The following is a 13946-nucleotide window of genomic DNA, read 5'->3' as shown; positions in this document are numbered from 1 at the left end:
AAGAAGAAAGCGTTGAATTTTCATTTCCGGAATTAGTGCTACCAAAAAGATACAAAATACAAATATATTCTACATAACTTTCAAAATAACTTTATTACCACTATGACATGCAATTTAAATATTAAAAAACATTTACAGTCTTTTTTTTTCAATTGAGTCACGTGATTAAGGGGAAACATGTCATTGTCGATTATTCCGCGCGATGGCGTCTTTTCATTTTACTTTCTCTTCATGTCAATAACTATCGTCAATATAGAGGCGGACTTTCGTCTTGATGGCCTCTCTTCTAGAAGAACTAAAAACGGGTGACGCCAAAATAAAGTTGTTTGCCTTCTTCGTGGCGATTATGCAAATGCACGGCTTATATTTAAAGACCATTATTTGTTGTTTTTTGCCACCTTGCAAAATGTGTATATTGTACATTAGAGCATTGGTTTTTAACTGATCTGACTCCAGGACCCACCATTCCAGACTCATGACCAGTGTTGGGCACGTTACTTTAAAAAATAGGTGACTGTTACTCTCTACTTCTTCCAAAAAGTAACTGAGTGCGTAACATAAAATCTTTATAACTAAATAAACCAGTTACCAGGGAAAGTAACTATTTACGTTACTTTGAAAACGAGTTGTTGTACGTCAGAGAATTTGAAATTTTCTGGGCAGCATTTGAGTCAATTGAATAGAGAAGAACAGACCGGTAGTTGTGTTAAAGAACCTTGTAACACCAGCAACAGATTTATTCTGCACTTTTAAATGCAACAAAACAGTAAACAAAAAAATGAAATGAAAATTAGCAATAAACAATATAATGTGGGTTAAATAAATTAAATCTAACTCTAACAACCTGCGACAACTGGTCAAGTAGAAATAGGCAACTGTACTTCAAATACAGTGGTACCTCTACTTACGAATTTAATTTGTTCTGGGAGTAGCTTTGTAACCTGAAAACTTTTTAAAGATAGACACATTTTGAATGTGAAGTCAGTTGAATAGGGAAGAACAGACGGGTAGTTGTGTTATAGAACCTTGTCATATGTAGTGCACCTCACCAGACCAAATGTTGAACTGTGACGTGACGCAAAGAGCATGCTGGGATACACGCATGGGCACCGACCGGATTGCCAGGCACATTTTAAGCAATAGCCAGTTTGTTTGCATTCGAGAAACTCTGGGAGTGGTTACTTGCAGCTCGAACTGTACTTTTTTACTTCATATCCTGAAACGCCTTTGGAACTAGAGACAATATTTTCCCGCCCAGGTATATTGTAACCTGAAACTTTGCTCTCGAGAGATATTCGTAAGTAGAGGTACTGCTAAAGTCAAGTGTAAACATCATAAAGTGAGTTTCACATATGCTACTGTACTTTAATTATTATCACACAACAAAAGTAAACAGTTCAACAATTTCTAGTGTGTTTAACACTGCAGTATAAAATCAATAAATCAAACTCTTACAACACGTAACAACTGGTCAAGTAGAAATATGCAGCTGCACTTTACATGTTTTCTTCACAACAAAAGTCAAAAGTAAAACAATATAAAGTGACTTTCAAACCCCTCTCTCTACCTCTCTTTCTTACTCCCTCCCCTCTCTCCCTTCACCCCCCCCCCTTTCTCTATACCCCTCTCTCTCTCTGTCTATGATAGCTGACACAACTTCTCTCAGTGAGGAGGGAGCATCATTTTTGGAACAATTAGTTCTTAAAGACACAGTAACTACTGAAATAGAATTTTACACGGGTTTTTCCAAATGAAATGTGAAGTATAGTGCTGCCATGTTAGCTTGAATAGAAGCCCTATTCACCAGGATAAATATGCCAAAAGGCTGACCCAGGATGTCCTGCTAATCTCCTATACGCATGACAAGAATGACGGTGCCTTAGCATGAGACAACATACTGATTTGTAATTGTACTCGACAAAGTAACACACCGCTTTTGACCATAACAGCGTTTTAACGGTGGAAATAATAACGAGTTCGATTAGACTGTTAATGAAAAAGATTATTCCCAACACTGCTAATGAAAAGCTGTGACCCAAATCAAGAAAAAATTCCATTTCTCAAACGTATCTAATGAAAAGATTGTGTATTTTAAAAGAAAGTGACTAGTAATACTATCACTAGTATTACTATAACTATGACTGCAAAGAAAATGACGAAAACACTAAGTGTGTACCTAAAACAGCGATTATTACTTAATTATGTAGTTAATAAAGATTAATAAAATGGTAAAACACCCAACAAATAACATTTTTAAGCCATCTGCTGTACCTTTCAGTAGTGGTTCAATTGCAGACACTAGTACACCATTTTTGTATTTAGCAATTATTTCCTTCTTTAAGCTGATCGTTGTTGTCACTGTTTACCACTTTTCCTTCCGCTTATCACTAACTTCCTCGAGACCCATATTTAAGGGCCGAAAAGGGAAATAAAAGCAACAAAAACGTGTCTTGGACCCACCTTCAAGTCCAGACCCATCAGTTGAGAAAAACTGCACTAGAATAAAAAACTCATACCTGTTTTTGATCATTTCAAATGGTGAACGCCGTTTAACAATTTTGTACAGGATTTTTCTTTTTCTTGTGGTATGTATAATAGGCAACACTATATCTACCTCAAATGGGGAAAGAACTAAGACAGATACTCAAAAAATAGTTTGGGTTGTTTATTTCATAAATAAATAAACGTGTTTACACAAATTATCATTCTTTTTATTTTTAATAAGCGGTGCTGATAATGGATGGATGGATGGGATTGGTCACTTTGAGTCACTACAGTTTTTATTCTTCCTTTTGCTTTTCAGCACTTGTTTTTGGTTGCACTAAATTAGGAGTTGCCAACCCCCCCAAAATTTTATATATATATATATATATATATATATATATATATATATATATATATATATATATATATATATATATATATATATATATATATATATATATATATATATATATATATATATATACATAAAAGTATTTTTTCAAATATTATTGTACGGTAGTTGTATTTTATAGTATTTCTGTAGACATATTTATATATATATATATACTGGACTGTCTCAGAAAATTAGAATATTGTGATAAAGTTCTTTATTTTCTGTAATGCAATTAAAAAAACAAAAATGTCATACATTCTGGATTCATTACACATCAACTGAACTATTTCAAGCCTTTTATTATTTTAATATTGCTGAATTTGGCTTACAGCTTAAGAAAACTCAAAAATCCTATCTCAAAATATTAGAATATCATGAAAAAGTATACAAGTAGGCTATTCAACTAATCACCTGAATCATCTAATTAACTCGAAACACCTTGCCAGGGTTTCCTGAGCCTTAAAAACACTCAGCTTGGTTCAGTAAACTAAATCACAAGTATGGGGAAGACTGCTGTCCATAGGACCATCATTGATACCCTCCATCGGGAGGGTAAGACACAAAAAGAAATTTCTCAAAGAGCAGGTTGTTCACAGAGTGCAGTTTCAAAGCATATCCACAAAAAGTCTGTTGGAAGGGAAAAATGTGGCCGGAAACGCTGCACAACCAAGAGAGATGACCGCAGCCTTAACAAAATTGTGAAGGAGAGCCGCTTCCAGAATTTGGGGGAGCTTCAAAGACAGTGGGCTGAAGCTGGAGTCCAGGTATCAAAAGCCACAGTTCACAGACATGTCCGGGAAATGGGCTACAATAGCCGTATTCCCATGGTCAAGCCACTTCTGAACTCAAGACAACGGAAGAAGCGTCTGACTTGGGCTATGGAGAAGAAGCACTGGACAGTTGCAGAGTGGTCCAAAGTCCTCTTTTCAGACGAAAGCAAGTTTTGAATTTCATTTGGGAGTCAAGGCGCCAGAGTCTGGAGAAAGGCTGGAGAGGAGCAAAATCCAAGTTGCTTGAAATCCAGTGTGAAGTTCCCACAGTCAGCAATGGTTTGGAGAGCCATGTCAGCTGCTGGTGTTGGTCCACTGTGTTTCATCAAGTCCAGAATAAATGCAACTGTGTACCAAGAGATTTTAGAGCACTACATGCTTCCATCTGCTGGAAAGCTCTATGGAGATGAGGATTTCATTTTCCAGCATGATCTGGCACCTGCCCACAGTGCCAAAACTACCAGTAACTGGTGCACTGACCATGGCATCACTGTCCTTGATTGGCCTGCTAATTCCCCTGACCTGAACCCCATCGAGAATTTGTGGGGTATAGTTAAGAAGAAGATGAAAGACACCAGACCTGCAAATGCAAATGAGCTGAAGGCCGCTATCGAAGCATCCTGGGCATCAATAACACCTCAGCAATGCCACAGGCTGATTGCCTCCATGCCACGCCGGATTGATAGATAGATAGATAGATAGATAGATACTTTGTTCATCCCCGAAGGGAAATTCACATTTCCAGCAGCATCCCTGAGCTGAGAACAATCGAGAACAATCGAAAATAACACGGGAGCTGCTGGAGTGGCTGCCATTCGTGACGGCGCCGGAAGAAAAGATTCAATTTGAATCATTTACAAACAAACAAACAATTGAATCATGTACAAACAAACAAACAAAATATTCATGCAGTAATCCGTGCAAAAGGATTCCCAACCAAGTACTGAGTGCATCAATTGACATTTTCAAATGTTTGATTTAGTTTTGCTGTTATAAAATTATTTTTTTACTTCGTCTGAGGAAGTATTCTAATATTTTGAGATAGGATTTTTGAGTTTTTTTCAGCTGTAAGCCAAAATCAGCAATATTCAAATAATAAAAGGCTTGAAATAGTTCAGTTGATGTGTAATGAATCCAGAATGTATGACATTTTTGTTTTTTTAATTGTATTACAGAAAATAAAGAACTTTATCACAATATTCTAATTTTCTGAGACAGTCCAGTATATATGTGTACATATATATATATATATATATATATATATATATATATGTGTACATATATATATGTATATAAGCACGGCGGCACAGTGGTTAGCGCATGCGCGGCACAGTTCATGTCTTGGGAACCTCCTGCGTGGGTTCAAATCCAGCTCCAGACTTCCTGTGCGGAGTTTGTATGTTCTCCCCGTGCTTGCGTGGGTTTCCTCCGGGCACTCCGGTTTCCTCCAACGTTCCAAAAATATGCATTTCAGGTAAATTGGCCGGTCCAAATTGTCCCTAGGTGTGAATGAGCGAGTGAGTTGTCTGTCCATGGTGCCCTGCGATTGGCTGGCAACCAGTTCAAGGTGTCCCCTGCCCACTGTCCGATGATTGCTGGGATGGGCTCCAGCACCCCCGCAACCCTACTGAGGATAAGCGGTGTAGCTAATGAGATGAGATGATGAGATATATATATATATATATATATATATATATATGTATGTATATATGTATTTACATATGTATGTATGTATGTATGTGTGTACAGTAATCCCTCGGTTATCGTGGTTAATGGGGACCAAAACCACCCGCGAAAAGTGAAAATCTGCGAAGTAGCGACGCCCCTTCAAAAATGCTTGAAAAAAATAAAACAAATAATCATAATTTATTTATTTATTTCATTTTATTATTATTATATTTTAGACCCGGTTAATGGGGACCAAAACTACCCGCGAAAAGTGAAAATCTGCGAAGTAGAGGCGCCCCTTTCAAATTTTTTTTTAAAAATAATAACAATAATAATAATTTATTTATTTACTTATTTATTTTTTAAATTATTTTATTTTATTATTATTATATTTTAGACCCGGTCAATGGGGACCAAAACCACCCGCAAAAAGTGAAAATCTGCGAAGTAGCGACGCCCCTTCAAAAATGCTTTTAAAAAATAATAATAATCATAATGTATTTATTTATTATTATTTTTATTATTATTTTATTTTATTATTATTATATTTTGGACCCAGTTAATGGGGACCAAAACCACCCGCGAAAAGTGAAAATCTGCGAAGTAGCAACGACCCTTCAAAAATGCTTAAAATAATAATAATAATAACGTATTTTTTTTAAGTTTTATTTTATTATTATTATTTTTTAGACCCGCAAAGCTCTGAACCCGCGAACGTGGAACCGCGAAGTAGCGTGGTCCCCCTGTTTATGTATCGATTTCATTGGAAACCACACCATTTTCTACTATGAAACATTTTTGAAAGAGCGCCAGAGAACCACTAGGGAGCGCCAAAGAGACGCATGTGGCTCCAGAGCGGCTTGTTGCTGAACCTTGCAATGAAAAATGCGTGATATCTAGTGGTGAAACAACACACTTTCCCTTCAGCCAATAAAATATGCATTCTAATTTATTTTCTCTCAGAGATTCACACTCAATTATTTTGTGACGTCCTCGCAAGTTGCAAACGTACCAGATTACTGGGAGGTGGCATACGTCAACGGCGTTCAGATTTTGTACTGCGACAGCGACAGCCAGACCACGAAAGCCAAACAGGATTGGGTGAAGAAAACCCCCCTATATGAGCCTAACCTCTTGGAGAAAGAGTCTTTGCGGAGTATGGGTACAGAGGAGATCTACAAAACAAACTTTCAAATCCTTAAAAAGCGCTTCAACCAAACTGGAGGTTTGTTTACATTGAAACTCCTGAGGTACATTTTGGGCATGTACTACGCCCCCTATAGACTCTTTTCCGACCTCAGTCATCACCAGAAAAGTACAGGATGCCTGCGCTTTGTTGACCCAAAACAGCGGGAGCAGCAGTAGGAGTTTGAACAGAGTATAAAAAGTTTTCGAAATTGAGTTGCCTTTTTAGAGTCAATGCAATTTACAAAGACAACGTTTCCAGCTGTTGCAAGTACGGGTGCACCAATGGCAATTTTAGGGAACACCTTTCAAAAGCACCCTAGAAGCTTGAGGCTGCAAGTCATTAAATTAACTGATTAACATTATTAGGAATGTCCGCTTTTGTGGTGCCCATTTCATACTTGGCAAGTTATAGTGGCGACCTAGTTTGGATTTACTTGTATTCAGAATGCCTTAATATGTGTACACAGGATAAGTGCCAGCGTGTTTGCTACCAATGCTCACTATAGACTGTAAGATTGCTACAACTGGTGCTGGCAAGTAGATCAAGCTGAGAGCAACTTTTTCTTACCCATTCGCTCTAAGTTCACACAATTTTTTATGCATTTCTAAAATAAGAACTCATTATTTAATATTATGTTGCTACTATCCATTTAACTAGCTGTCATAAAAAGGTATTTTACCTGTTACTTACCCAATACTGACCAAAAGGTCACGCACTAAGTGGCTCACACAATTAACCCTTGTGGTTAGAAATAACTTTATCTACACTCAAGGTATTTCGACCATGGAATGCCCACGCCTTTGCGGTGCTATCATTTTGTCATTTCCTTTTACTTTACTTCCGACCGCTCAAAATGTTCCAGGTGATCTTAGATCTTAGCTACGCCTACCTATTTGTATCTCTCGTTCACAAAAGGAACAAATCACCTGAAAAAAAAGGGATGACAGGTCGAAGCCCAAGGCTTATAAGAGACTCGATCGCTGGTCGCGGGGAGTAGGTTGCTTAGACGCGGAAGTGGGACTTGCGTGGCGAGCGATGGCGGTGTCGGCAACGGAAAAAAGTCAAAAACAAGGAGACTAGAGTAGACTTGGTCGAGATCAAAAACGGATCGTTATTCGGGGCGAGAGAACAGACGTGGTCGAGTTCAAAACAGGTCGTAATTCGGGACGGGATAGCAGACGTGGTCGAGATCAAACAGATCATAGCGGGAGAAAAACAGGAGCAAAAACACAGGACAGGCGAAAAAGGGCTTGCCGTGTAAAAACGGAGATTCGCAGACGGACCGACAAAAGGGGACTGACAGGACAGAGTTAAAATACTGACAAGGAGCCAATCTGACAACAAGCGGCAGCTGGCGCCACACGGGCGGGGCCAATTGGGTGCCATGGACACCGTGACACACACGGGCGCGGCCAATTGCGCGCCATGGCAACCATGACAGAAATAACTTCAGACGCTTCTTCAATCAAATATATAAACAAATAATCATATCTTACATGATTATAACAATCATTTTTTAATAAAATTTAAAATGATCACATTTTATAATCATGATTTATACAGTATTTCACAATTTCTCACAATATTTTCTTTACGCGTCTTTATCCTCCTTACTCTCTAGCAACAATATAATGTGAAACCTGAGACAAATAGGCATTTTCTCGTGAAATCAGGTGTAAGGTGAATAATCCCCAAAACTTCATTTAATCTTTGAACGATTAATTCGAAAGATCATATCTTCGAAGATAAAAATAGCATTCTAAAAAAGTTTTGAAAAAATTTATAAGACATATTCCAACATGATGTTTGTTCAGTTGTTTACGAGTCTGCCCATGTCTTCAATCCTCTTGATCAGCTGTGTTTTATTTGATTTGGTCGACATCCTTTTGATGTAACCGTATATGCTTTTTTCATGATAGATAGATAGATAGATAGATACTTTATTCATCCCCTAAGGGAAATTCACATTTCCAGCAGCATCCCTGAGCTGAGAACAATACAATAATAAAGCCAAAAGAATACAATATACAAATACCCAGTGTGACGTGCAAATGCCCACTTTAGCATGTTATATAGAGTAACTAAATAGTGCTACACAGAACACATAATGCAGTAAGATTCGGTAATATCCAATGTAGGTGGTGTGGTTTAATGTGGGCCTTTACTCTGCCGGGTGGAGTTAAAGAGCCTCATGGCATGAGGAAGAAAAGATCTCTTCAGTCTGTCCGTAGTACAAGACAGTGACAGCAGTCTGTCACTGAAACTGCTCTTCTGTCCGGAGATAATGCTGTGAAGCGGATGCGATGGATTGTCCATGATTGACCTCAGCTTTTTCAGTGCCTGTCTCTCAGCTACTGTTGTTAGGCTGTCCAGCTCTTTGCCCACAACAGAGCTCGCTTTCCTAGCCAGTTTATTGAGACGAGAGGCATCCTTCTTCTTGACGCTGCCTCCCCAACACGCTGTCGCATAGAAGAGGGCGCTTGCCACAACTGTCTCATAGAATATTTTCAGGAGCTTTTTGCAGATTTTGAAGGAGGCCAGCCTTCTGAGGAAGTAAAGTCGGCTTTGCCCTTTCCTACATAGAGCTTCTGTGTTGGCAGTCCAGTCCAGTTTGTTGTCCAGCTGCACACCCAGGTATTTGTAGGTCTGGACAAATTCTACACATTCTCCCTTGATGGTTACAGGAACCGGGTGAGTTCTGGTTCTCCTGAAGTCCACCACCATCTCTCTGGTCTTGGTGGTGTTTAGGTTGATGATCACTCATCAAAACCATTAAAAAGACAAATTACATAAAAATACCTCCCAAGGGTTAAGGTGTAGCGACCATCAAAAAAACATTTTTTGTTGTTGTTGACTTTTATCACAAAAATCAAGTTGCTATCTTGCTGCTTACACATACTTTGTGCCTATTTTATGCGTTACTATCTAAGATCGACAATCTTTTTCTGTCATTGGGCTGCTATAAACTGACATGAATTCCGCTGTTTTGCCTCAACATTGCGCTCGCAGCTCTGCAGCGTCACACTTTTTACAAACAGGGAAAGGATTCTATTGAAATAGCACTTTTGTACTTGGTCACCTATTCTCTGGAATTTTCCTCCGTTTTTTTCATCTTGGCTCTGGCGGACAGAGCTGCCTACAGTGTCTGCCCTCCAGAAGACACCTTCCTCCCCGGTTTCCTCGCATGCTACAGGTTTTTACCCAAAAGTATCGAACCTGTTTTGGAGAAAGGACAGTTTGGAGATCTTCGAGGACGTGGAGATGGGGGAGACCCTCTCCAATAACGACGGAACCTTCCAGACGACGGCCCACCTGAAAGTGGAGGTGAAGCCTGAAGAGGAGAGCCGTTACGAATGCGTCTTCCAGCTGGCTGGAGTCAAGGAGGCCATCATCACCAAGCTGGAAAGAGATAGGATCCTAAGCAACACGCCCAGCCAAGGTGACTCATGTAACCAGGATTTACAGTGCTGTGAAAAGTATTTGCCTCCTTCCTGAAATCTTAGTTTTTATGCATATTTATCACTTACAAAGGTTTCAGGTCATAAATACGAATTTATTGTCACTCAGAGACAACCCAAGGCATAGAAAATGCAGTGTTGAAATGTTGATTCCATTTATTGAGTTCCAAAAACATCGAAACCTATCTGGCTCTGTGTGAAAAATTTATTGCCCCCTTTGTGGGCGGCAGTAGCTCAGGAGGTAGAGCGATCGTTTTAGGATTAAGGGATCCCAGTTCGAATCCCGGCTTGTCCGTGTTACATGCCGAACTGTCCTTGGGTAAGACACTGAACCCCCAATAAGCAGGTTAGCGCCTTACATGGCTGCACAGATCACGGCCGCTATTGGGAAATGTGAAGCACAATGTAAAGCGCTTTGGGAAGTCATTGCCTTGAAAAGCGGTATATTAATGCAGATCATTTCATTTCACAAAGCAACTTTGACTAACTGCAGTTTTGGGAAAGCTGAGTTCAATTCCACAGGCCACACCCAAAATGTATTGTCAGAGCCATTATCCACAAATAAAAGAGAAAACTGGGAGCAGTGGGAAACCTCCCCATTTGTGGTCGACCAACTAAGATTTCTCTACGAGTGCGATGAGGGCTCATTCGGGAGGTTACAAAAGAACCCCGGAAAACATTCTAAGAACTGCAGACCTCAGTTAAGGTCAGTGTTCATGACTCCACTATAAGAAAGACACTGGCCCAAAATGGCATCCATGGGAGAATTCCCAGGCTAAAACCACTGCTGGCACAGAGGAACACAACGAGAAGTCTCATGTTTTCCCAAAAGCTTCTCGATTATCCTCAAGACTTTTGGAGAAACATTCTGTGGACTGATGAGTCCAAAATTGAACTTTTTTGGAAGGTGTGCAGCCCGTTACATCCGGCGTAAAAATGGCACAGCATTTATAAAAACAACACCATGATGGTAACAATAAACCATGGTGGTGGAAATGTTAGGGTCTGGGTCTGCTTTGCTGCCTCTGAATCAGGACCACTGGTGTTTACCAGAAGATCCTGAAGGAGGACCTCTGGCCATCAGTTCAGGGCCTTAAACTCAAGCGCTCTTGGCTCATGCAGCAGGACAATGATCTGAAAGACGCCAGCAAGTCCACCTCTGATTGGCTAAAAAATACAAAATGAGGGTTCTGTATTGGCTAAAAAACAAAATGAGGGTTCTGTAGGAGCAGCTCATGCTAGAAAACCCTCCAATATGGCATATTTGAAACAATTTTGCAAAGAAGAGTGGGCCAAAATTCCTCCAAAGCATTGTGTAAAACTCATTTCCAATGATCGAAACATTTGATCTCTGTTATCGCTGCCAAAGGTGGCCCAACTTGCTATTAGATTCAGGGGAAAATTACTTTTTCACATAGGGTCAGATAGATTTTGATTTTGGTGCCTGAATAAATCAAATCACATATCAAAAGTACATTAAGTATTTCCTTGGGTTGTCTCTGTGCGACATTACAGCTTGTTTGATGATCTGAAACCTTAGTTAGTGCTAACTAAACAAAGAAACCAGGAATGGGGTAAATTGTTTTTTTAAGGCACTCTATCTGTGTCACCACTTAATTGGCTTTATCACTATTTGTGCCCATTTTTATTATTATTCAGCCAGTATCAACCATCAACATGATATCTACCGGAAATCATTTTGTCACGCGAAGCTATCGACGTGACTTGTCGCCTTCGATCGGCGCCGGGTTTTTAGACCCAACTGCTGGGAGTCATTAGGTGACCAAACCCCTCAATTCCAACCCTTAATGCCGAGCGCCAAGCAGGGAGGCAATGGGTACCAATGTTGTAAGTCTTGGGTATGACTGGGCCGAGGCTTGAACCGGTCTCGGAGCGGGCGCCTTACCATCTAGGCTACCGAGCTGGTATGTGAACATGTGAACAAGACGACAACAAAACATGTTTGGGCAGTGTCTTTTTGGGGGTCCTCAATCTGATGGTGGTGGCAGTCCTCGTTTATTGTTACATATCCAACAATAAAGGTGATGTAGTAAGTAAACTTCTCCTTTTCAGGCAAATGTGGGGGAGAAAGCCCTTTCACAAAAAAAATGGTTTGAACGGTGATGGGCACCGCCAGACTGTATTTGCGCAAGTCACGCCACAGAAATTTGTTAAGGATCAGTGAACCATGAACTTTATTCTCAAGCACGTAAATGACATTAAAACAACTTGTTTAGCTTTAGACTCTCATGCACTCCAACATCTCATTCTACTCTAGTTAGGGCCTGTGTGTGTCATGAACCAGAACGGACTCTCGGATCCAATAGTGTTAGTTTCAAAAGTGCTTTTATTTGAAAGAGTTGTTGGAGCTGGCTTGGGATGTCGGCGCTGGTCGGTCGTCAGCCTCTTCAGGCGGAATGGCAGCTCCATGACGGGTGAACGGAAGGTACAGCTGAGCGGGTAAGTCGATGGCCGGGACGAGAGAGTAGGCCGTAAAACTTGGGATGGAAACAGGTTAAAAACGGAAGGCAGGCATAATTCAGGCAAGAGGAGTCGTGGGTACCTTGTAGTCTGGAGAAACACTCAGGGATACAAAGCGTATACCCGGACGTCCATCTCTGGACGCAGACCGCTTAAGTGGAGAACGTCAGCCAATCAGGAAGTGCGCTCCAGCGCGCCAAACGATTGCCCCAGGTGACTTCACTTAGGCAATCACGACAGTGTGAGCTTTTCCTTGAAGGGAGTAGTACACAGATCTTCAGTTTCTTGGCAATTTCTTGCGTGAAATGGCCTCCAGAAGGGAGTGTCAAGATTCACACGAAAGTTCTCTTTTTCTGGCCATTCTGAAAGTGTAATCACTCCCATAAATGTCATGCTCCAGATACCCTTCTAGCTGAATGGAAATTTAGTTTTGCTTTAGCTTCTCTAAGTTGCTAAACTGTTTTCAACTGTGCTAATATCATTGCAAAATGGTTTTATAATCATCCATTAGCCTTCTAATACAGTTAGCAAACACAATGAACAATTAGAACACTGAAGTGCTGGTTGCTAGAAATGGGCTTCTATATACACCTATGTGCAACCCCTAGAAAAAAGTGTGAAATCACCTGTATTGGGCAAGCCCTCACCCAATTTATTCTGTAGATAAAACTCAGATCACAAACATGAAACAATCTCAAGGTCATTCCAAAGTGCAACATGTTAGCATTCAGAAACCCTATCATAAAATAAGAAAAACATTGCAATGGTCGGTTACTTTTATAGAGCAAGTAGACGGAAATACATTTGGAATCACTCCATTCTAAGGAAAGCAAAATGGAATCAGTGCATTTTGAGTAGAAAAATAAGGACACACCCAGCCAAATCATGTTTATTTGTGTAGCCCTTAACCACAAGTCTCAAAGGGCTGTACAGAATACAGACAATTCTTACACCATCCCCTGATCTAAAACCTAAATTACGCCAAGGAAAAACCCAAAATGCTCAGCATGAGAAAATTGGGAAACTTTGAGAAGAGGTACTTCCCCTTCAGGATGACCAGGCTGCAATGGATGTTGCAAGGACATCAGATAACAATACACAGAAAAGAAAGCAAAATAAACAAGTCAAGTCAAGTCATGTTTATTTTTATAGCCCTTAATCACAAAGAGTCTCAAAGGACCACAGATTATTGCAAACCACAGACTATTATGACACCATCCCCTGATCTAAAGCCTACATAAGGGCAAATAATACAAGGATATTGTCAACATAAAATATAGGTTATTCATATGCTATTGAACAGAAGTGTGTTTTAAGCTTAGATTTAAACATTTCCACTGAGATTGCAGATCGGATCTTAGGGGAAAGAGCATTCCACAGTACCGGGGCCCGAATGGAGAACGCTCTCGAACCTGCGAATCTCTTTTTGGCTCTTGGGATCATTGGTAGACCAGCATTTTCAGAGCGAAGCCTCCGGACCGTAAAAGTAGCTAAAGAGTCGT

At 40.1% G+C, this 13946-nt stretch overlaps 1 protein-coding gene across 1 annotated transcript; it reads left to right on the top strand.

The window, feature by feature from the left end:
- Window positions 1-1868: 1868 nt before the first annotated feature.
- Window positions 1869-11060, top strand: LOC148371376 (H-2 class I histocompatibility antigen, D-D alpha chain-like). Its single transcript, XM_088327694.1, has 5 exons — window positions 1869-1874; window positions 6280-6651; window positions 7622-7677; window positions 9619-9944; window positions 10966-11060. Exons 1-5 carry the CDS (start codon window positions 1869-1871, stop codon window positions 11058-11060), a joined length of 855 nt encoding a protein of 284 aa, XP_088183820.1.
- Window positions 11061-13946: the final 2886 nt, after the last annotated feature.

The sequence above is a fragment of the Urocampus carinirostris genome, chromosome 2, assembly GCF_059441175.1.
Source record: "Urocampus carinirostris isolate Australia breed hairy pipefish chromosome 2, RoL_Ucar_1.0, whole genome shotgun sequence".
NCBI classification, from domain to species: Eukaryota; Metazoa; Chordata; class Actinopteri; order Syngnathiformes; family Syngnathidae; genus Urocampus; species Urocampus carinirostris.
The sequence above is the reverse complement of the archived record's forward strand: the minus strand, read 5'-3'. Positions and strand labels throughout refer to the sequence as shown.

Excerpts from the sequence above, each read along its gene's own strand:
- LOC148371376 (XM_088327694.1), top strand. Across the intron at positions 6,652-7,621 it reads GTACAGGATGCCTGCGCTTT|CGGGGCGAGAGAACAGACGT; the intron begins GTTGACCCAAAA and ends CGGATCGTTATT. Across the intron at positions 7,678-9,618 it reads GGTCGTAATTCGGGACGGGA|TTGGCTCTGGCGGACAGAGC; the intron begins TAGCAGACGTGG and ends GTTTTTTTCATC.